A 24,118-nucleotide genomic window follows, 5' to 3' on the forward strand; every position below is an offset into this window, starting at 1 on the left:
AATGAAGTAAAAAAAATATGGTATCTAGAACAGCCCTGTTTGCATGGTATTAAGTCTACAAATATGTATTGATGATAAGAAACAAGAATATTGAACAGGGCTGGAGAGATGGCTTAGTGGTTAAGCGCTTGCCTGTGAAGCCTAAGGACCCCGGTTCGAGGCTCGGTTCCCCAGGTCCCATGTTAGCCAGATGCACAAGGGGGCGCACGCGTCTGGAGTTTGTTTGCAGAGGCTGGAAGCCCTGGCGCACCCATTCTCTCTCTCTCTCTCTCTATCTGTCTTTCTCTCTGTGTCTGTCGCTCTCAAATAAATAAATAAATAAATAAATAAAAAATTAAAGAAAGAATATTGAACAAAGAAGATAAATCTTTAGGAAGAATTTCCTAATATAATGTACATTAAGGGTGAGACAATCTAGTATTTTCTACTTCTCCCAACCATGGTCAAATTTGTTTTAGAATGTAATGAACATAATTCTTAAGAAAATAAGTCATCAACAATTTGATAAAATATTCCCTCCAAAATTGTTTTCCAGCTTCATTGAGATATAATAGACAAATTAAGGGTGTGTGTATATATTATATATACATATATATATTATATGTGTATATATATAATATATATATTATATATACATATATATTATATGTGTATATATATAATATATATATTATATATTATATGTATATATATAATATATGTATTATATATACATATATATTATATGTATATATAATATATATATATTATATATACATATATATTATATGTGTATATATATAATATATATACATATATATTATATGTGTATATAATATATATGTATATTATATATATACACATATGTGTATATATATGTATATTATATATATACACATATGTGTATATATATAATATATATGTATATTATATATACACATATATACACATATTATATATATACACATATTATATATATACACATATTATATATATACACATATTATATATATACACATATATAATATATATGTATATATAATATATATTATATATATGTATATATATGGTACAATTTGATGTTGTGATTTGATATATGTATATATTATTAAGAAACCACTATAACCAAACAAATTAACATATATTTCCTAACATAGTTTTGATTTTTGTTATCAGGTGATTTCTTTTTTATTTACTTGAGAGAGAAAAGGAGAGAGAGAGAGAGAGAGGGAGAGAGAATGAGTATGGGGGCATCAGGACCTCCTGTCACTGCAAATGAATTCTAGACACATGCAGCACTTACTTTGTGCTTCTGGCTTTACAAGGGTACTGGGGTATCAAACCTAAGCTGTTAGGCTTTGCAAGGAAGTGCCTTTAACCACTGATCCATCTCTCCAGCATCCTAAAATCTTTTAAAAATCAAATCCATATTCAATGGACTTATTCCATTAGTCTATATTGGACAAATTAATGAGGAAGCAATCACTTTTAATAATCTGCATTATATTCAATGATATAACTTAGAATCTGAGATCATTGCATACTGACTTCCTTCTCTAAGCAACTTTTATTAGCAGAGCATGAATACTGAACTTCTGATTATTCTTCACATTCTGTATAGGGAGCTCACAAGCTCACTTTGTTGGTATTATTGAATTATCTTTGTCAGTTCATAACATGCTTGACTTTTGGTTTTGTCTATAAATCAGAGAAATGTTTCTTGTATACACAAATCAGCATTGTAAAGGGATTTCAGATCATATAATTTGATGTCTAAACGTGTATGTACATAAAACTGGGTATCTGAGTTTGTAATGGAAAAGTATCAAAAGAACGATGTTGTGATTACAAGCAACTTAAAAAAAATGATATGCAATTGTGTCTCTGTTTCGTCAGTTGCCTGAGCTCTGTAGAAGCGTGCAAGCTGCCTGCAACGGTTTAGAATGTTTGTGCGTACCTAAGGGACCAAGGGGTAGAACAAAACCGTCCAAGGAAATGGCTGTGTTCCGCTCACTGTCCCAGATATTTATACTCTCTTAAAAAGAACTCAGAGGTTCAGAGTACCTCAAGCCATGAATTATAGTGGCCCACCTCTCAATGTGGAGAACATGACCTCCCTTAAGGTGAACAACCTCAGCTGTCTCGCTTCCTGTGACGCCTTGAAGCATATCTTACAAGATTTTGTGCCTATTGTCGATATGTACATCCCAGGGGACCGCTCCACTACAGAGTCCCATGGCTATGCCTTGGTCCATTTCCATAACAAGCATGATGCTGAGAAAGCCATGAATGCCCTGAATGGAATTGAACTAAATGGTCACAATCTGAGGGTACAATTAGTGGACAACGAAGGCTTCCAGGTTGGTCATAATGGCCACTACCAGGAAATGAAACAATGGCAGTGTGACGAAAAAGACAATGAAAACCAAAGCCACAATCAAAAGCATCAGTACACTCGCAGATCCAATGTATGGAGCCTATCCAGGTCTCAGAACACATCTTATTTGGGCCAATCCCCATCTAGACTTCACTATCCCTCACACAGAAGATCAACTAGGATGTCCAACTTGACTCCCAGAAGCTGCGTGGAAACTAGGACTCCCTCAAGGCCCAGAAGCCTTCTACTGAGATGCAGAAAGAAATTCAAATCCAGTTCTCCAATCAGTATTGCCTGCAAGTGTCCTGAAGGAGGTAAGTCCAAATAGCATAAAGATCATTAATTAAACAGTCTGAGTACTGGATGCAAGGGGGTGTGAGGAGCATGGGATTATATTCAGCGAATGAAATCCTTGCAAAGAATAGTAGCTGAAAATTTTTTGACATGTCTAGCATTTCACTTTAAGTATTTTGTTGCTGTTATTTGAATAATACTAAAACTTCCTCTAGGTTATTGCAAGATTGCTGTTTTCATTATTGGTTTACATATTTGAAGTAAAATCTCAACTTCTCTAGAATGTTCACTTTTCTGATCTGAAAGTGCATAGAAGATTGACAAAAATCTGTGGCCTCCCATGACAATGTTTGGAGTCATACCTGGTATAAGTTTGCTTGTGCAATATATCTTCTGATCTAATGGTAATCTAGACCTGCATTTTATAAATATATTCAGGTTGAAAGAAATTATTTTAAAAGGATTAATTATCAAACAATTCTGATATTATGTATCCTAGTGTCTTAAGCCCAATTGTACATCAGTTGACTAATTATATTTAGCTGTTAATGGTATTTTATAGTGCAAAGTGCTTGACTGTTGTATGTTCTGGCTACCCCTGCAGGAGTATAGAATTCTGTGCAGAAACATTTGATTGCAGTTTATGAAATGTTTGACAACTGTAGTTGCAGTCACCCAGGCTTTTCATGTATACAACAATAATATATACAGTGTGCACATGAGGCAAATACATGTGTGTTTCCTCCTGTCTCCAAAAATAGTACATTAATCTTCATTTATGACCTTAAAGAGAAAAAATATTAAGAAAGTTCCTGATTTATAACTTTATGAATACTGATAATAGTTTGTGGATTTATTTGCTTATATATACTGTCTACTATAACAACTTGGTGACTTTCAAAACTTTTGCCATATAAAAATAAAACCTTAAAGTTAAATATAATATTCTTATTCATAAAATTGTATAACTGACATTGAGGTCATATATGTCAAGTGTTATCTTACAAACAACAAATTAGCAAGGTAGCATATTATCCTTCAGAGATACAAGGTGTAAATATTTTAATTTAGTAGACTATAATCCAAGTGTTATATCTGCTACTTCCTAAAGTCTTTCTTTCCCAAGTTTATCATGGCTCTATCCTGGCTCTGCCATGAATCTTCTTTTATAGCTAAGTACTCCATGTAACCTTACTGGATTTCAATTAATATGCTAAGACACAGTGGTTTGTAGCTTGATTTTAGAGCTTGGGGCTACTCTCTGATATGTTTGTTTTTCCTTTGGCCCTGTATTAGCTAGACCTAACTCTAGCATCCACTCAACTTTTCCTCTTTACTTTGTGTTTACCACTCCTAAGACCCTGGTTTGAGAAGTATTTTAATTCCTCACTGTCCAGTTCCCTATAAGCAACTGGAAAAATCATAAGACAAACTAATTTGACCCTCTCATACTGCAGTTTAAGAAATTGAAGCCTATAGACAAATGTTATGTGACTATTTCCTTAGGAAATCAGCATAGGCAATTTGAAAGGATCTCACAATGAAAGGACCAAGGAAGGTATACATTTAACAGGATTAAGATTGTATTCCTTGGGAATAATTAGTTAATAATGAAAAGAAGATTTGCTACTTAAATTCTTAGTTTTAAAATGAAATAAGGCCAGGCATGCTGGCACATGCCTTTGGTCATAGCACTCAGGAAGGTGAGATCCAGAATTGCCATGAGTTCAAGGCCAGCCTGGAGTTACAGAGTGAGTTCCAGGTAAGCCTGGGCTCGAGTGAGACTCTTCCACAAAACAAAACAAAACAAAACAAAACAAAACAAAACAAAACAACACTAAACTAAACTAAACTAAATAATAATACACAAAATAAAATGAATGACATAGAATGAATCTTATCTTCTCATAAAAATAAATTAATATCAAAATTATATAAGCATATCAGTGTTATAAAATAGATAATAATCATGTAAGTTTTACATGGTAATTTGTTAAAGATCACTTTTGAGGTGTTAGGAGGTGGTTCAGTAGATAAAGGCACTTGTTTGGAAAGCCTACTGGCCCAGGTTTAATTTCCCCAGTCTATCCATGTGAAGCCAGATGGATATTCATTTGCAACAGCAAGAGACTGGAAGGCACACACATATCCAAATAAATCAAATGTTTTAAATAACTTGTGAAATCTTGTTGGGTTACTGATTATAACATTCTTGTGGCAATTATAGGCCCTTCATTGTTAAGTAGCAAAGTCCTTCACAATGTTACAATAAAAATGGAATACACTGGGCTGGAGAGATTGCTTAGTGGTTAAGGTGCTTGCCTGTGAAGCCTAAGGAACTTGGTTCGATTCTTCACTACCCACATAAGCCAGATACACAGGTGGCACATGCATCTGGGGTTTGTTTGCAGTGGCTAGAGGCCCTGGTATGCTCATTCTCTCTCTCTCTCTGTATCATAATCAAAATAGAATACACTAGTTTACAGACTGAGCATCAAGCTATACATATGTCTCATCATCATCTTCTGTTATCTGTCTCTGTATGTTTTCCTCTCTCTATGATGACTTTCTTCACTATCAGGTAACAAAAGTATACTAGTGCCTTTGGTTGATATCCTACCACTTTGGCAACAACCTTGGAATGATTCTCATTTTCTCTAGTATTAGTTCCAGGTAATATCTCAGATTTAATACTTCATTGGGCTGTTTGGAGTAACATGTTCATGCTTAAGCTAATTACCATCACCAACCACTTGAGATAATTGATTGGATGTAGTACTTTTTTATGCTCATCCCTTTTACCATGACAGGGAATTCAGCTGCACTTAAACCACTAGAGTTAGAAAGGAGGATGGATTTTCCCCTTGGCATTTCAGGGTGATATTTTAAGTATATTAAGTGGCTGCTAAGCAGACAAAAAAATAAAATTCAGTATGTGTTTCAAAAAAGAAAACAAAATTAATTTGTAACTTATTTCTAGCAATAATAATCAAAAACACAATGTTAGACTATATTTTGGGTTTATTTCACATTTCAATCTCAAGCCTCTAGTTGCACCCAGTTTTCCAAAAATGGAAAAACCTTTCAAGTCTGTTTCTTCAGGAGTTCTTCATGATTGTTCACTAACATATTATCAGTGGGAAACCATACTTGTAGTAAAGCTTAAGATTTAACTGGAGAGCTGGAAAGTCCTTAGCCTGCAAAGTCTAAGGACCCATGTTCGACTCCCCAGGTCCTATCTAAGCGAAATGCATAAGGTGATACAAATGTGCAAGGTTGCACATATGCACAAGGTAGTACATGCATCTGGAGTTTGATTGCAGTGGCTGGGCACCCTGGCACACCAATTCTCTCTCTCTCTAGTACAAATTACAAAAAAATTAATTGGAATATATCTATAAAATATTTTCCAATTTCCATTAAGTAATCCATAGCACTTATTTGTCCATACTTATTCAACACTACAAATATAAACATTTCATAACAATACATTTTGATGTTATGTGATAGTTCCCTCACATTGAATGTGAAATAGGAGAATAGACTTGCAGAATTTTACAATATTTATAGAATCTACAACTATACTTGGCTTACTTTATGCTGGGTGCACTGGGTTATTAAATAAGTCAACTGTTGTAATGTGTTTCAAATTCAGTATCCAAATGTTCTCATTACAGGAACAACTTAAAGGAAGAATTCCAAAACAGTTAAGTGGGGCTGTTATTGAAACTCTTTGAGAGTGATGGAGTATTATTTAAGTTTTTAGGTGGGCTTAACTCAGGAGCCATGATGCCTCACTCTTAATGCTCTCCAAAGCTCTATTGAGTCAGTGGCTCTAGGTTGTTAGTCTTGGTAATTTAGAAATGACAGTCATGGACAAAAAAAGGATAGTTTTCAGGAGAAACTTCATTACAGAGAAAAAATTAGTTTGGAAAAACAAAAAGGTTATGGTAAAAAGGAAACAAACTTTACTGCATAGAAATAATAGACAGAAGAGCATTCTTTTTTTGGTTGCTGTTTAGTATTCTTATTTATTTGAGAGTGACAGAGAAAGAGGCAGAGAGAGAGAGAGAGAGAGAGAGAGAGAGGGAGAGAGAAAATGGACTTGTCAGGGCTTCCAGCCACTGCAAACGAACTCCAGACATGTGCGCCCCCTTGTGCATCTGGCTAACGTGGGTCCTGGGGAATCGAGCCTCGAACCAGGGTCCTTAGGCTTAACAGGCAAGCACTTAACTGCTAAGCCATCTCTCCAGCCCCAGAAGAGCATTCTTATGTGGAAATTCTGTATGAGGGAGAATCTGAAAACAAGTTGTTGATTGAAAAGTAAAATAAGCAAAAATATAAAGTACTCTTTAACAAAGAGAAGTCTCAGAAAGTGGGTTGTCAAAGACAATTTTTGTTATTGTCTAGAATTTCATAAGGCTTTCTATTTAAAAAAATAATTTGGGCTGGAGAGATGGCTTAGCGGTTAAGCGCTTGCCTATGAAGCCTATGGAACCCGGTTAGAGGCTCGGTTCCCCAGGTCCCACATTAGCCAGATGCACAAGGGGGCACACGCGTCTGGAGTTCGTTTGCAGTGGCTGGAAGCCCTGGCGCGCCCATTCTCTCTCTCTCCCTCTATCTGTCTTTCTCTCTGTGTCTGTTGCTCTCAAATAAATAAATAAAAATTAAAAAAAAATAATTTGAGCTTAAAAATTACTGAACTAAGGGTTGGAGAGATGGCTTAGTGTTTAACGAGTATGCCTGTGAAGCCTAAGGACCCAGGTTCTATTCTCCAGGTCCCATGTATTGCACATGGTGGCACATGCATCTGGAGTTTGTTTGCAGTGGCTGGACTCCTTGGTGTGTCTATTTTTTTTTCTTTCTCTCTCCTTCTATCTCAAATAAATAAATAAATAAAATAGACAAAATGTTTAAAGCAAAAGTTACTGAATTAAGATAATCATCAATCCCTATAAGATGTCCATGTTTCTATTTTTTTTTAAATCAGTGAGCTGGTCATACTCTTTTATGTCTCTGTGACTATCAGGAGAGACTTTAGCATCCACCAGTAAGCTTTGCGAGAAAGGAACAGAGACAAAAAGGGCGGCTTTCTGAGGGCCAGCCAAAGCCTGATGAAACTGGAATAAAAAATTTTCATAGAGCTTTATCCTTCCTGTTATCTGCTCAGTTTGGCCATCTTCTACTCAGCTTCAAAGTTCGTCCCCAGTGTGTTTTTTTTCTGATGTAGGGATACAGAATTCACTATTGTCATCTCAGAATGGCCTCAAACTCACAGTAATCCTCCTACCTTGGCCTCATAAGTGCTGGGATTAAAGGTGTGTGTCACTATGCCCAGCTCTCATTTATATATATATATATATATATATTCTCAAAGGACTAGGCATAGTATATGTGGTACTACATTTGTTAGATCTTAGAGCCTTTTTGAGTGACAGCTGTCTTGAATGATGGGCCATTATTATTTTTTTCTCTCTCTTTCTGGCTTTTAGGAAGTCTAAACATGGGAATAATTTTAGTCATTAATGTATTTACAATGTTGGAAGCCTCCTGTGTTCTGTAAGGGAAGGCTTTCATGCAGTTAGTGAAGATGTCTGTCTACAGCAAAAGATATTGTACGCCCCTGGACTTAGGCATATCAGTTTCATCAAGGATAACCTCTAGTCCACTGTAAGCCAGGATGTGCTGCCCTCTTATTTAAGGAGTTGTGTTTTAGAGGATTTCTCAGGCTCTAGTAATGTGGTTAATGATCTCTATCAGTTAAAATTTAGAAATGGAGGTCTCTGAGACAGACAGTGTCTTAGGCCCAAACTTTATTTTAATATCAGAAAAGAGAGTACTGGGATTCAGAGCAAGAGAAAGGGACTCTGATCAACCTAGGACAAAAAAATAATGGTTTTAAGTCTTTCTGTGGTGGGGATAGAGAAGAAGGAAGAAACTTCAGCAACTAATCTGCATGGAGGTCTGGAATATGAGTGGGAAAGGAAGTTTGGGACTCTTTTGGTGAAGTGACACTTTGAATTTCTTCTCTAAGATGGCTGGGAGGAAGTTGTGGTTTTTCCACACAGCTCAGGTACATAAAGGCTTAGTTAATCACTATAATAGGTAGGGATTCTAAGATCCCAGTCCTAGTCTGGGTAGGGGAACTAGTAAGTGTTAACTCCAGAATCACAGGCCTTGTGAGAGCATGGTCTGTGAGAGGAGGGATAAATGACAATGGAAGGAGAGATTTCTGGGGATCTTACATTTCAACCTTTTTGTGTAAAAAAGCAGAGAAATACTTTTATAGGAAAGGGGAGGAGAGGAGCTTTCTGGGTCATTGGGTGACATGATCATGTTTATGACTTCTTTCTGCTAGATTGGGGCATTGTGATGTCATGAGACTTACCTATCTTGGGGAGTCTGATTCAGTGGTTTCTCTCTGTACTCCCTCATCAGGAAGACATTATCTACCTTGGTTGGATAGTAGACTGGATGAATCTCATTAACCGCTGAATTAGAGATGGACCTATGGAAATATCAAAATTGGCATTAGAGAAGTGACAAAAGGTATGAACCTTGAGACCCAGTGATAGAGAATATATTATAAGGTAGCCTTTTATTATGGGTAGTTATCTAGAGACTGGCCCATGAAAACATGGATGCCACCATGCCTATCCTGGAAAGACTAAAACTTACATGTGATTCAGTCTCTTACAAGATCATTGCAAGAAACAATTCCTTGGCAGCAGTTTTGTGCTTCTTCTTTAAGTTTTCCTGGCTTAGTACAAACCCGTGGGCTTGCCCAACCTGAGTCACCCTCTTCACCCCACCAACCAATCAGGTCTCTCCCTTATATACCTCAGTCTGATGAGGTTAATTGGATGTTTGACCCATATAAATCTCATAAAACATGTATGTAAATCTTTCCTGGCTTTTTCCTTGCCTCATGGCCCTAGCTTCTTGTCTCCTTTGGTGAGTTTTTGGTTCTTTCACTATGTGAGAGGGATCTCCTCTGTCTGAAGGCTGGGAAGGAGGAGAATTTCTTTTCTCCTGGGTGTTTTCCTGCTTGCTTTCCACATGTGCTTTGTTTGGGTGCTTTCTTGCTTCGCTCCATGCACAGTCACACCTTGAGCTTTAAGTGCATGACTCTATCTTAGTCTTCTCTTACCCTTTATGCAAGGGGAATCTTTTGACTTGGAGTCTCCTACTTTGCTTTCTGTGTGTGTGTGTGTGTGTGTGTGTGTGTACACACGTGCATGCACCCAGACTCTTCACTTTTTGAGGGAGATTATACCCATATCCCCTGAACTTTCCTTGGTGATTCCAAATCTTTTAACTTGGGATTCCTGCATACCTTCCCTCTAGATCTTAACTCTCCCTAAAATAAATCTCATAATTCATAATTTATCCTTCTTTGAGTTCTCATTTTCAATTTTTTTGGTTAGCATGATTATTTTATTTTTTATTTTTCATATTTTATTTTTAATAGTTATGGGCATACTTGTTATGTTAACAACATATATTGATACCATCCTTTTCCCCATCCCTGCCCCTTTTCCAAAGGGATCCTCCTCATTGAGGGGGATGAAACCTCTGTGGTTTCAACTGGGGCCATGGGGAAGTGCAATGGGTCTTTTTCTCCTCTTCTGAAAAAGAAAAGCACACTCTCCAGTGGAGAGTGAAGTCAACACAGGTTAAGTGGGATAGTCATTATTAGTTTAGAGAGAACTTAATGGGTATAGACCATCTTGTGTCCCAAGATTAGTGGGATCTTTATATGGGAAAGCAAAATCATTATCTAGATATGATTCTGACTTGTTTCCAAGATCCAGATATGGGTTCCTTTCCATTGAGCAGAACTGCTAGCCAATCCAAAAGCAACTGGTTACCCACCATGGCTATATGCAACTATTGCACTTGTGTGAGCATCACATAAGGTTGTTTACTTCTGAGTAGCTTAGACTTTGATTTGCTCAGACAGATGTTGGCCACTTTCTTCCAGTAGTTCATGAAATGCCTTCTAGCACTAAGATAGGTTGTGTGGGGGCTGGCTCTCTTCCAGATTCCAGCCAAGTCTCCCCATGTTCAGTACCAACAACATGTGGTGTTTTCAGCAGTAGGGTCTTACCATTAACCTCTGGTAGGTGCTCAAGTGCTCTGATAGAAGTCTGTCTTGTTTTGGGAAACATTGTAGGTCTTTCTGATCAACAGCTCATTGTGGATGTTAACCACATCCTGCTACAGGGAATTACAGGCCAGCACCATGGAGAAAGAAATAAGAAAAAGAGAGAAAATAGAAAAAGGATAAAAAAGGAGAAATTTAAGGTTAGCCTTCCTCACATCCTCTCCAGGGCCCTTTGATTCAGGTACTCCCCTTAAAGTCCTGTTGAAGGTTCAACCCTTTAATCTATCTTCCAGGATATAGGATTCTAAGGTAGCAGTTCCATTTGGGTTAAGGTTTTTGTTCCCTCCTCCACCCTTACCCTCTCCTCAAGCCCTACCCTCCCAATTGTCATGCCTTGAGATGACTTTATAGGTATGTCTGCACCTTGGGCTGATCCAGGTTAGGAACCAAAAATGAGTGAGACCATGAGACAACTGTCTTTCTTTGATTGTGTGAATTAGCAAAGTATAATCTCTTCCAAGTTCCACCATTTTTCTACAGGTTTAATTGTGCCATTTTTTTCTTACTGCTGAGTAGAATTCCATTGTGTAGATATACCACATCTTGGTTATCCATTCATCCAATAATGGGCACCTAGGTTGATTCCACCTCTTAGCTATTATGAATTGAGCAGCTATAACCATGTTTGAGCAAATATCTCTGGAATGAGGCATGGAGGTTTTAGGATAAATGCTCAGTAAGGGAATAACTGGGTCTGTTGATAACTCTATATTCAACCTTTTTAGGAGTCTCCATATTGATTTCCATACTGGTTGTACCAGCTTACCACCAACAGTGATTGAGGCTCCCTATTTCTTCACAACCTTGCCAACATTTGTTTTCATTTGAGTTTTTAATGTTTGCTACCTTTAACTGGGGCAAGGTGGAATCTCATAGTTGTTTTAATTTACATTTCCCTGATGGTTAGGGATGTTGAACATTTTCTTAAGTGTGTATTATCCATTTGTATTTCTTCCTCTGTGAACTCCCTATTCAGTTCTCTGCCCCGTTTTGTGAGTGGGCTGTTTGAATTTTTTATTGTTTAGGTTTTTGAGTTCTTTGTAGATTCTAGAAATTAAGCCTCTAACAGACATATAGCTGGCAGAAATTTTCTCCCATTCAATGGGGTAATGTTCTGGCTCTGCTCATGGTATGTTTGCCTGGGCAAAAACTTTTCAGCTTCTTGAGATCCCATTAGTTGAATCATTGTTTACGTTCCCGAGATACTGGGATTTTTTTTCAGGAAGTCTTTCACCACTCCTATATCATGGTGAGTTCCTGCTATTTTTTCTTCCAGTAGCAGAAGAGTTTGAGATATTATATGGAGGCCTTTGATCCATTTGGAATTGATTTTTATTCATGGCAAGATATGTGGATCTAGTTTCATTTTTCTGCATATCGTTATCCAGTTTGTGCAGCACCATTTGTTGAAGATTCTATCTTTTCTCCATTCTAGGTTATTGGGGCCTTTGTCAAATATCAAATATATCAAATATCAAATGTCAAATATAGCTGTAGTTACTTGACCTAAAGTCTGAATCCTCAGTTTGGTTCCTTTGTTCTATATTCCTGTTTTTATGCCAGTACTATGCTGCTTTTGTTACTATGGATTGGTACTATAGCTTTAGATCAGGTATGGTGATACCTCCAGGGGTGTTAATTTTTCTGAGAATATGTTTGGATATCTGAGGCCTGCTGCTATTTATAAATTTTGAGATCATTTTCTCTATCTATGTGAAGAATGATGCCAGGATTTTTATTGGTATTGCATTAAATCTGTATATTGCTTTTGGTAGGATTGCCTTTTTCACAATGATAATTCTTCCTATCCAGGAGCATGGGAGGTCTTTTGATCTTGTCAAGTCATCCTTAATTTCTTTCTTAAGTGTTTTTATGTTTTCAATATATAAGTCGTTCATATCCTTGGTTAGTGTTATTCCAAGGTATTTTATTTTATTTTTTGTTGCTATTGAAAATGGGACAGTGTCATTAATGTCTTTCTCTGTATGTTTGTCTTTTGTGTATAGAAACACTACTGATTTTTGTTTGTTGATTTTGTACCCTGCTACTTTGTTGAGTTAATCAATCAACTTTAGAAGTTTTGAGATGGAGTCTTTTGGGTCAATTATGTATAGGATCATGTTGCCTGTAAATAGGGCTAACTTGATTTCTTCCTTTTCAATGTGTACCCCTTTTATTTCTTTCTCATGTCTTATTGCTTGGGCTAGAACTTGTAGTACTATGTTGAGGAGCAGAGGTGAGAGTGGACATCCCTGGCTTGTTCCTGATCCCAGTGGCAACTCCTTGAGTCTTTCCTTATTAAGTATTATTTGGGCTTTAGGTGTTTTATATATAGCCTTTATTATGTTGAAATATGAACTGCCCATGTCTGTTCTCTCCAACGTTTTGATCATGAAGTGATGTTGTATTTTGTCAAAGGCCTTTTCTGCATCTTGTGATTACCTTTATTTATGTGGTGTACTACATTGACAGCTTTCCATATGTTACACCAACCCTGTGTTTCTTGGATAAAGTCTATTTGGTCAAGGTGTATAATGCTTTTGATGTGTTGTTCAATTCGGTTTGTGAGGATTTTGTTCAGGTTCTTTTATCTAATTACTTAAGGGATATAGGCCTATAGTTTTGTTTTCTTGTTGTATCTCTATTTTGTTTTGGTATTACGGTGATACCAGCTTCATAAACGGAGTTGGGGAGCTTTCCCTGTTCCCTGAATATGTGGAACAGTTTGGGAAATATTGGTTTCACTACTTCCATGAAGGTTTGATAAAATTCAACTGAGAAGCTGTCTGGTCCTGCACTCTTCTTTTTGGGGAGGTTTTTTTTTTGGTGGATAAAAGAGATTTATTTTGGTTTATAGACTTGAGGGGAAGCTCCAATGATGACAGGGGAAAACAATGACATGAACAGAGGGTGGACATTACCCCCTAGCCCACATAAAGTGGACAACAGGGATAGGAGAGTGTGACAAATACTGGCAAGGGGATACTGGCTGTAATACCCATAAACCCACTCCCAACAATACACTGCCTCCATAAGGTGTTAATTTCCAAATCTCCTAGCATTCAAAACACCTAAGTTTATGGGGGAATCAAACCACAACACACAAGATGTAGAATATTTTACTTGATGCCTTTGGACTTCCTATTATTTTTTTCTGGTCATGTTGCAGAGTAAATAAAGTTGCAGTATGTACTATTCTTAGGTTTAATGACAATAGATTGAGAACAAGGAGCATGACATTGCACCACAGAGCAGGAGAGTGAGATGGGCCAGTCTGTTGGCATGGCCAGAACAATTGGTGTTTTCACATGCCACTAAAAAGGTGAAGAAGAGACTTTTGTTGAGTAAGCCTACCACATATATTTACTGCCATTCTAGGGCTCCTAATGAAGAATAAAGGAGGTCAGTTGGGGAGGTTTTTGATTAGCTTTTCAATTCTGATGGGTGTGATAGGTTTGTTTAAGAGATTATTCTGCTTGGAGTTTAGTTTTGGTAGGTGGTATGTGTGCAGGAATTTATTTATTTTTTCCAGATTATTCCATTTTGTGGAGTAGTTTTAGAAGTAAGTCCTGATGATTCTTCCAATTTCACTTATGTCTGTTGTGATCTACCCTTTTTCATATCTAATTTTGTTAATTTGAAGTATTTATTCATTTTTCTTGATCAAATTGGCCAAGGATTATTAATATTGGTCATTTTTTCAAAGAACCAGCTCTTTGTTTCATCTATTTTCTAGTTTTCTTAGTTTCTAATTTATTAATTTCTTCTCTGACCTTTATTATTTCTTTCCATTTGGAGCTTTTTTGGGTTGAATTCTCATTTTTCAAATGCCTTTAGATGCATGGTTATGTTATTGATCTAAGATCTCTCTGTTTTTGTTATGAAGGCATTTAATGCTATGAATTTTCTCCCAAGGACTGCCTTCATTGTGTCCCATAAGTTTTGGTATGATGTGTTCTCATTGTCATTCAATACTAGAAATTTTGCAATGGCATTTTTTATCTTATCTACTACCCGTTTATTGTTTAAAAGTGTGTTGTTCAGTCCCAAGGAGCTGATGGAACTCATGACATATCTCTTGTGAATTTCTAGCTTTCCAGCATTTTGGCCTGATATTATACTGGAAATTTTGTCAGTCTTCCTGAATATATGGAGACAGGTTTATAGCCCAATATATGATCTATTTTGGAGAAAGTTCCATGGACTGCTGAGAAGGATGTCTATTCTGTAGATTTTGGGTAGAGTGTTCTGTAGATGCCTGTTAGGTCTAGTTGATCCATGGTGTTGTTGAGCTCCCTTACTTCCTTGCTAATTTTCTGTGTAGATGATCTGTCTACTAAATTACAGTGGAGTATTGAAGTCCCTAACTATGATGGTGTTGGTATTTATTTCTGTTTTCTTTTCAAGTAAGTTTTGTTTTATGAATTGTGGTGTACCTGTGTTTGGTGCATATGGATTTATGACTGTGATATCCTCTTTTTGGGCCATTCCCTTGATGAGTAAGCAGTGGCCTTCTTTGTATTTTTTGATTACTTTTTATATGAAGTCTATTTCATCCAAAATTACTTTAGCAATTCCTGCTTGTTTCTTGTTTCTTTTTGCTTGGAATATCATTATAACAACCAGATCCTCTATCAACATAGAGGTTAAGATTTCTGGTCTGTTGAGGGATCCAAGTCAGCTTGTGACCAAGTGAGACCCTTCCCTGGTGCAAACCCAGTTACCTTGGATGAGTTTGGTCTCAGTCAAGTTGCTGCCTGGGTCATCGGGCTGTTGTTGTGATTTCTGGAGCTGGGCACTGGCTTTTCCTGCAGGGCAAGCCAAGCCTGGCAACTGTGGCCCTGCAGATCAGCACCCCCACTGGGTCTGTCAGCAGCTGAAGCTTCTGCTGCTGGGTTGGCTGTTGTTGCCGCTCCTGGGTCTGCTGCTGCTTGGGCCGCTGTTACTGGTGCCGGGGCCACTGATGTTGCTGCCGAACTCTGCTCCTGCTTGGGTCCCGCTGTCGGCTCAGGTTGGTGTGGCTGGGTCCCGGGACCGCTGCTCTGTTCAGCGGAGCTGGGCTCAGGCGGTGGGGGAGGGGAGGGGAGCCGCAGCTGCTCTGGTTCTCTCACTGCTCCACGTGTTCTTCTACCTCACGGTCTGCTCCTCCATTGGTCACTGCCGCTCTCCCTTCACATTTCCTGAGTTGCGGAGAGTGCCGGTGTGAGTGGAAGCTCCTGCACCTGGCTTTTCCTGCTGCTGGAGCCGAACCTGGCGGCTTTCTGGTGCGCCGCCGCCACGGCAGTTGGCCGAGCTGCCGACACCGCTTTTGCCAGCCTGCGCAGGCTCTGGATGCTCTGGATCTCTCCTACTTCTCCGCTGCTGCTTCAATTTCCTATACACCTCACTTTTTAGTAAAAGTGTGTATTTTGCTGAGTTTTTTTGGTCTTTCCCCCCCCCCCCCAGGCTGCTTTGGCATGGTACCTATGCCACCATCTTAACCAGAAGTTCTTCATTGTTTAGAGTCTTGATAATATATCTTGGAAAGTTTCTCCTTTGGTCCAGTCTATTTGGAGTTCCGTTAGCTTCTTGTATCTTGATCAGACTCTCTTTTGAAAAGATGGGAAAGTTTTCTTTGGAAATTTTGTTGAATAATTTCTTAATGCCTTTTGTCTGAATTTCTTCCTCTTCTGGTTTACCCATGGTCCAAATGTTGGGACATTTAAGCGTATCCCACAGTTCCCTCATGTTTTATTCACAAAAATTTTTGAACTTATTGAAACTTTTGGACTTATGAACTGTTTTTCTGTCTTGTCTTCTATTTCTGAAGTTCTGTCCTCCACCACATGACTGACTGCTCTTGAGGGCTTCTAGAGAGTTTTGGGAGTTGTTCATTTTAGTTTGTCTTTTCTATTTTTCTGTATAGTATACATCAGTCTATTGAGTTCCATTTTCAGGTCATTTTTTTATTTGCTTAATGCTTCTTGGAATTCATTCTTGCATTTATTGAGCTTAGCCAGCTATTTTTTTTTATCTCTTCTGTTTTTTGGCTCTCCTTCAGATCACTTAAGTCTCTTTTGAAATTTCTCTGTGTTTTTTTTTTTTTCTATTAGTTCCAACATAGCAAGGACAGCATTTGCTGGGCTCCCCTGGTGGATAGTCCTGAGGAAGGATCAGGCCCACTGGTTCCTCCCAAGGTGTTGAGGAAGAAGGTGAATGTCGGACAACTCAGAACCTCTCCTAGGCACTGGAGAAAAACCACACTGAGTCAGGAGTCTTGTCAAAGCAGGAACTCGCTTTATTGTTACAGGTGGTTGCCTATATAATGTTGAGAAAGAAGGCAGGGATTCTAGGATGGGGGGAGAGGTAAGGGCCAATAGTAAACCGTGACCTTTGAGATGATTGGTCCAAAGCGCATGTGAATGGGAATTCCAACTAATACACGGAAGTAGCAGGCCAGAAGCCATCAGGCATCTTGCTGAGTGATAGCTGGCCAGAGGCAGATCACCAAGCTTTAGCTAGGCTCAGTAAGTTCCACTAGGCCTCACACCCGGGCCTCTCAAGACCCAACAAGCATTCACATAATTGTTGGTCTTTTCTTGATTTTTCTGCAAGTTCTGCCAATTGCTTGGTCAGGGTCACATATATTGTGTCTTCATTTTGGGGTTCCTATCCTTTTGTCTCTTATATTTTTTGATTTTAGACTTCCATTTAGGGACCAGGTAACCTTGTTGGGGTTCTTTCCATTTGATGTTTGTTCCTTTTAATATTTTATTTTTATTTATTTATTTATTTGAGAGAGAAAGAGGGGGGAGAGAGAGAATGGGCATACCAGGCCTCCAACCACTGCAAATGAACTCCGAATGCATGTGCCCCCTTATGCATCTGGCTAATGTGGGTCTTGGAGAATCGAACCTGGATCCTTTGGCTTTGCAGGCAAATGCCTTAACTGCTGAGCCATCCCTCCAGTCCATGTTTGTTCCTTATGTGCTGTGGTCTGCCCATCACAGTGTGGGAATCTTATTTAATTCAGGAGGAAGATGTAGTTTACCCTTGAAGTGTCTTCAGTGATTGTTCTCTTTTATGTTTGAATAGATTAGGCTTTTGATGGCAAGGGGTCCTGTCTTCTCAGGTGGGAGGAGTCAGCACATCCTGGTGGGGACTGGAGATCCACTGGAGTGTTGGGGAGAGGAAATGGGAGGGGGCTTGTTCCTGAGGCAGTTGGTGGGGATGAGGGGAATGGAACAGTATGGGCCCAGTGGCATGACAGGGTGGGGAGATGGGATGGTGTGGACCTAGTGCTTGAGGAGTCTGGGGGACTAGTTGGCTGCCCAAGAACATGGGAATCAGAAGATATCCTACTGTGCTCCTCCATGCCCTCCCACTGGAGGTCTGGTAGAACCTGCTGACCCTGGAACCCTACAGATCTTGCCTGGTATTACCCCAGGAGCTGAAGCATGCTTAGGTGGACACCATCTTGATTGGAAGACCATCTTCAGAGGGAGAACCAACAGAGTCAAATCTTGGTACTAATTTTTGACGCTGAGAATAAGAAAATTAATTATAGTTCTTGTGTAATAAGTGGAGATACATTTATTTATAATAGTAATGTGGAAATGCCATCAAACTTCCCACAACACAAAGAGTATCTCCATAATATTATTATTAGGCCTCAAAAGACAATAGTGTCAATGTTAAGAAAGTCATCCCTAACTACAGATTTGCTCATTTCCACTCAGTGTGAAATAGGCATTGTTCCTATATAATAAAGATATATAAATTTGTAAATAAACAAAGTCTTTTATGATTCAAGTGAAGAGTCTATTACAATAGTTTGGTTCTGTATCATGACCTTACATGTGCAATGTTAAGTTCAACATAATCATTTGTGGTGATGGGAGGGGAGAGAAATTCATGTCAATTCAAAATACTAGTATTACATATAATTATTCAAATTATTTAAAACCTATATAGCTTGTTGTAGTTTATCATTGTCTATACTACCTTTACAATTCAAAACTCCCATGCATCATTGAAATCAGTCAAGAACTAGAAAGACTATTATACTCTAAAGGCAATCAGACAAAAATATATGTTGAACTAAATAAAATACTGGCATTAAATCTCAATTGTAGTATACTTGTTTTACCATAGATGAAAAATGCTGATTTTTATAAGCTTTACACAGTGGTTTGCAGAATTCTATACATGGTGAAATACTGAAAACCTTTTCTGAATCTTTTTAAAATTTCCCTAAATTTATCTAAGCTAAGTTGAGTCTCTGCACAGGGAATTAAAGTGTTCTTCTAATTAATTGTAAATGTAGACTTGTCATTAGCAAATAAAATCTGTGTAAACTATCCAACTCATTAGGTCCCCATTTGTGTTGTTTATAATAAAGCAACATTTCAAATAACTATTTGATGATGAGTCTGATTTTTGGAGTTCCTTCCTGACTTTCTCCCATCAGTTGTAATAACTGGTAGAGGTCTCATTTGTGTGAAGATTATAAGGGTCTGGCTAACTTCTTTTGAACAATATTACAGAAAGGGAGCAAAGAGAACTCCTGTCTTTTCAGTTAAAAAATATAGTAATTTAAGCAGTTGTAATAACAATAAAGAGATAAGTAATGGCAACTTAAATTCAGGGAATCAACAGTCACCATTTGCAAAATTTCTTGCAGGAGAAAATATGGAAAATAACCAAAGGCTAGTGGAAAATACACAAATTGAGTCAATATTTAGAAGTTCAAATGTATCAGAAGGTAATGTGACTGAAGAATCAGTGACAGTTTCACCCAACAGAAGATGTTCAAGAGCTAAAATCCAGAACCCAAATCATCCAACAAACAGGGGCAGGGAAGCAAGTAAGACACCTCTGAATTCATTAAGTGAAATGTCACAAAAAATTAAGTTTATTACCTGGGTCTTTTGAACATGTTATAGAAAATAGTCTGAGATATTTTATAGAGGTCTACACCATGAGATTTAGAAAGCATATAAAAATATATGAGTTGCAGGTTATGCATGTTCTGTCATAGCAAATGCCTTTTCAGTAGAACATTCTCTAGAGAAAACCAGCAGTAATGATTCTGTGAGATGAGTGTGTCCTTTTCCTTGTTTTGTTTTGATGACGAAAGGCATTGTAATGAAATAAGGTGACATAGAAGTATATATTAATATGCCTTTGCCTTGTTGGCCAAGGATATTCACCATTTCCATAAGTTTTTGCATTATTATATATTATTTTGTAAGCATTTTTATTAATGTTATGTAAAAATGAGGTTCCAGGGATAATCCTCTGGACTGGGGGGAGAGGGGGAAATAGAGCTGTACTTTATAAGTTACAGTCCAGGGTCAAGTAGTCAGGTATGCAGCTTCTCCAATACCAAAAATATGTTTTAAAATTCTAATCAAGGTAATTGAGTACTTTCTATTCCAGTGCCTGCTGCTCCTTTGTCAGTGTATTCAAACTTCTACTGTCACTTTGCTCTTAATGAACTTTCTCTCTGAATCCAGTAAAAGACACCTCTAATCAAGTGGGCCTCAACTAGGTACAATTTTGTGTTTCCCTAAGAGAACCTTCTTAGTCATGACATAATTGTGTGTTGTCACAACTGTGTGGGAGTAGTGAAGTTACATTCACCTACTGGAGATATTTGAGAAATTTTGCCAAATATATTACAGGATAGCTATCCAACACAGTCCTTAGGCCCACAAAGTCAAAAAATGCCAATATTGATGAAGCCTGTTTTAACTTCATAAGTGTTGATTCTCTCCCAGTGTTAAATAAGGAGTATTACTATCTGGCCAAGAGCAACTAAACTAACTTAGTTCTTGAGTCTACTATAAAGGTTTGTTTCTTCAGCATGACTTTACTTATGGGTATGATGTTACATTAATCTACTTATTTGGTCAGAGAGGCAATTTCATGTCAACTCAAAATTCTGGTAACACTAAGAATATTTCAAATGGTTTTAAACCTAGGTACCTTGTTTTATTTTGTTAGTGTCTATAATAGTCTTATAATTTAAAATAGCCAAATATAATGCCAACACTACATCAATAAATGTTATATGTTAATGAAAACCAGACAATAATGTAATTATAACTAAGACACTAGAACTCTGTCTTCACTGGAATATGCCTTGCTTGGGCATGAATATGTTCATAGTGGACTACAAAGAAATGCTTTTGATGTACCCTCCATGCATGTTGATATACAAAGTTCTGTCTGTGGTGAAATATTGAAAAGTCACTATCACATTTTCCTTAGTATTTCCACAAATTTATCATGGATAACCTCAGGTTTTTCAAAGAGTTGAAACCATTCTGCCTTTACTTGTAAGTCTAGACTTTTGATTGACAAAGTAGTAATAGCATGCATTAAATACATTTGGGGTACCTTTCATTTTGTTTTTCCATTAAAGTTTCAGAACATTATTGTGAAATGGTTGTGGTTTTGGGAGATTCTTTCTTTATTTTATTTTATTTTTAAATTTTTATTAACATTTTCCATGATTATAAAAAAATATCCCATGGTAATTCCCTCCCTCCCCCCAGGAGCTTCTTTCTTAAGTTTCCCTTTTTTTTGGTAACCTGGTAGAGTGCCAAGTAGTGTTTCATAATTGACCATCTAATCTCTATTGAACAATCTGAGATCATGTCATAAGGGAACCACAGGGAAAAAATGATAACCAACACCACATCAGAGTCATTCAAACTGTTGTGATTTCAAGGAACACATAAGGTTTAACTTTAATAAAACATACATTTGTCATTTGCAAAATTTCCTCCAGGAAAAGATATGAAAAACAACCAGGTACAAGTAGACTATCCACAATCTGTATCAACATTTTCAAGGCCTAACATAGAAGAACGTGCCATTGAAGATTCCATAGCAGTTCCTACAATCAAAAGATACACATGTGCAAGAGGAAGAAGGGTAGAACCTCAGAGACAGACAAGGTGGATTGAAAGTAAGTCATTGTGAAATCATTGAATGTTAGGTGAATGTCACACTAATAGACCAGTAGTGTATTTTGAGAATCACATGGTAAATGAAACAGGTATTTTATATAATTCCACAATGTAAGAGATTAAGAGATCATATTATGACATCTGAGAAGCAAAGTGGGCTTCTTCTTAGGTTTTCTCCAATCTGTAAGGTTTTCAATGGAAACTTCTTCACATACAACTTATAGTCTTGAATCTATGGTATTTGATTTTTTTTAAATGATAGCCATTCTAAATGGGATGAGATGGTATCTCAGCATACTTTTGTTGTATACATTATTTTGACTGAATATGGATATATAATTCCTTGTCATTTTTACCTTTCTTCAGTTAAGAAGTCAGGAATCCAGTATGTTCAATAGTACAAAGAAATATTACAAAATTCTAATGAAATAGATCTCAACTGGGGACATATTGGTCATTTCTGGTGGAAATGTCTTAATGCTTGGTGTATTATCACCCTTGAAGTAAGGAGATTGCTGTTACTGTCATCTAGTATGATAAATATTAGAATAGAGCCAATTATCCCACAATGCTTAAGATATGGTTATATGACCCAAAGTCCAATAGTGCTAATTTCTTTTAAATTTCATTTCTATTTATTTATTTATGTGACAGATTAAGAGGGGGAGAAAGAGAGAGAGAGAAAGAAAGAAAGAGAGAAAGAGAATGGTCATGCCAGGGTCTCTGGCTACTGCAAACTCCAGATGCATGCACCACCTTGTATATCTGGCTAACATGGGTCCTGGGGAATTGAACCTGGGTCCTTTGGCTTCGCAGGCAAATGCTGTAACTGCTAAGCAATTGCTCCAGCCCAATAGTGTCAATTTTGAAAAGCACAGAACTGTTCTTACCACACAATTAACTTCTTTGTTTCTCTGACTTAGGAAGAGTGTGCCACCAAGAAAGAACAAAGATTTAATAAAACAAACATTGATAGATTGATTCTTGGCATGAATATATATATTGGAAAATTTTCAGTGCCAGGGATGGGATAACTTCCAGTGAGTTGTTGACCAGGGAGGTACCTGATGCCTCCAAAATATTATAGGCCATTGCTTTGGCCCTTGGTTTCCAACCAGGAATAGATGGTAAGATCTTATTGCTGACGACTCCACATACTTGGGCTGCAAGGTCACTGAGAAGTCATGATTAACTGAGCTGAAAACCTCCTCCATGTAGACCAGATAATGGAAAGCTGGAAAAAGCCACACTGAATGTAGTTCAATGGGAGAGAGAAATCACCAGTGGATATTCTCAAGAGTGGACACTGCATGCCTTATACTTGGCCAGGTAGGCCAAATGAGCCAATGGGTGAAATGGTGGCAAGCTTGTTATGGAGGAAACCAACTCTATGTCTATCTCCTTCACTCTTGTGCTTGTTAAAGGTTCACCAAGAAAGTAGCACTCTTGCTCATTTCCCCAATTACTCTTAGTTTCAGCTGGGGCCCTTTTGAGGTGTGATGAGCTGGTTCTTTCCTTAGGATCTGCATCCATCTGAAAAAGAGAAGCAAATTCTCCAACAGAGATTGAAGTTAGTGCCAGATAAATGGGATAACCTTTGTTTTATCAGAGATAATTTAATAGGTGTAGGCCCTCTTGTAGCCCACAATTGGTGGGAGCTTGATAATGGAGAGTGGGCTCATTTTTGGATATGGTTCTGACTTGTTTCTTAGCTCCAGCTTTGGGTTCCATTCCACTGAGCAGATCAGTTAGCCAAATCAAGAGCAGTTGGTTACTCACCATGGCTGTGTGCCACTATTGCACTTGTGCAAACATTGTATCAGGTTTTTTGCTGCTGAGTAGTTTAGACCATGAGTTGCTTGGGCAGATGTTGGTAATTTTCCCCTAGTCACTCATGTAGCACCTTCTTGCACTAGACAAGCTAACTAGGGACTGACTCTCTTCCAGATTCCAGCCAGGTCATTTCATGTTCTAAATGAACAGCAGTGGTGTCTCCAGCAGTAGGGTCTTACCACTAACCTTTGGTGAGTCATCAATTACTCTGACAGAAGTCTGTCTTCTTTTGGGAAATTTTGTAAGGTCTCTCTGATTAATAGCTCATTGTGGATGTTAGCCATATGCTGGTATTGGGAGTTACAGGTCAGCACCAAAGAAAATAAGAAAGAAAAAGATAGGTACTATAAAAGAGATAGAGAGAAGATAAGGATACACACACACACACACACACAGAGAGAGAGAGAGAGAGAGAGAGAGAGAGAGAGAAAGAGAGAGAGAGAGAGAGAGAGAGAGAGAGAGAGAGAGAGAGAGAGAGAGAGACAGGAGAAGATTAAGGTCAGTCTTCAT

At 37.7% G+C, this 24,118-nt stretch overlaps 1 protein-coding gene across 1 annotated transcript in view; it reads left to right on the forward strand.

Moving 5' to 3' along the window:
• The first annotated feature begins 2,051 nt into the window (after positions 1–2,051).
• Positions 2,052–24,118, forward strand: part of LOC101609248 (E3 ubiquitin-protein ligase RLIM-like) — a 44,131-nt gene continuing 22,064 nt past the window's right edge. The window contains exon 1 of the mRNA XM_004670641.1: positions 2,052–2,670. Within this exon, the coding sequence (XP_004670698.1) occupies positions 2,052–2,670 (619 nt within the window). The remainder of the gene's footprint in view (positions 2,671–24,118) is intronic.

This window comes from Jaculus jaculus, chromosome X, assembly GCF_020740685.1.
Source record: "Jaculus jaculus isolate mJacJac1 chromosome X, mJacJac1.mat.Y.cur, whole genome shotgun sequence".
In the NCBI taxonomy this organism is placed as follows: domain Eukaryota; kingdom Metazoa; phylum Chordata; class Mammalia; order Rodentia; family Dipodidae; genus Jaculus; species Jaculus jaculus.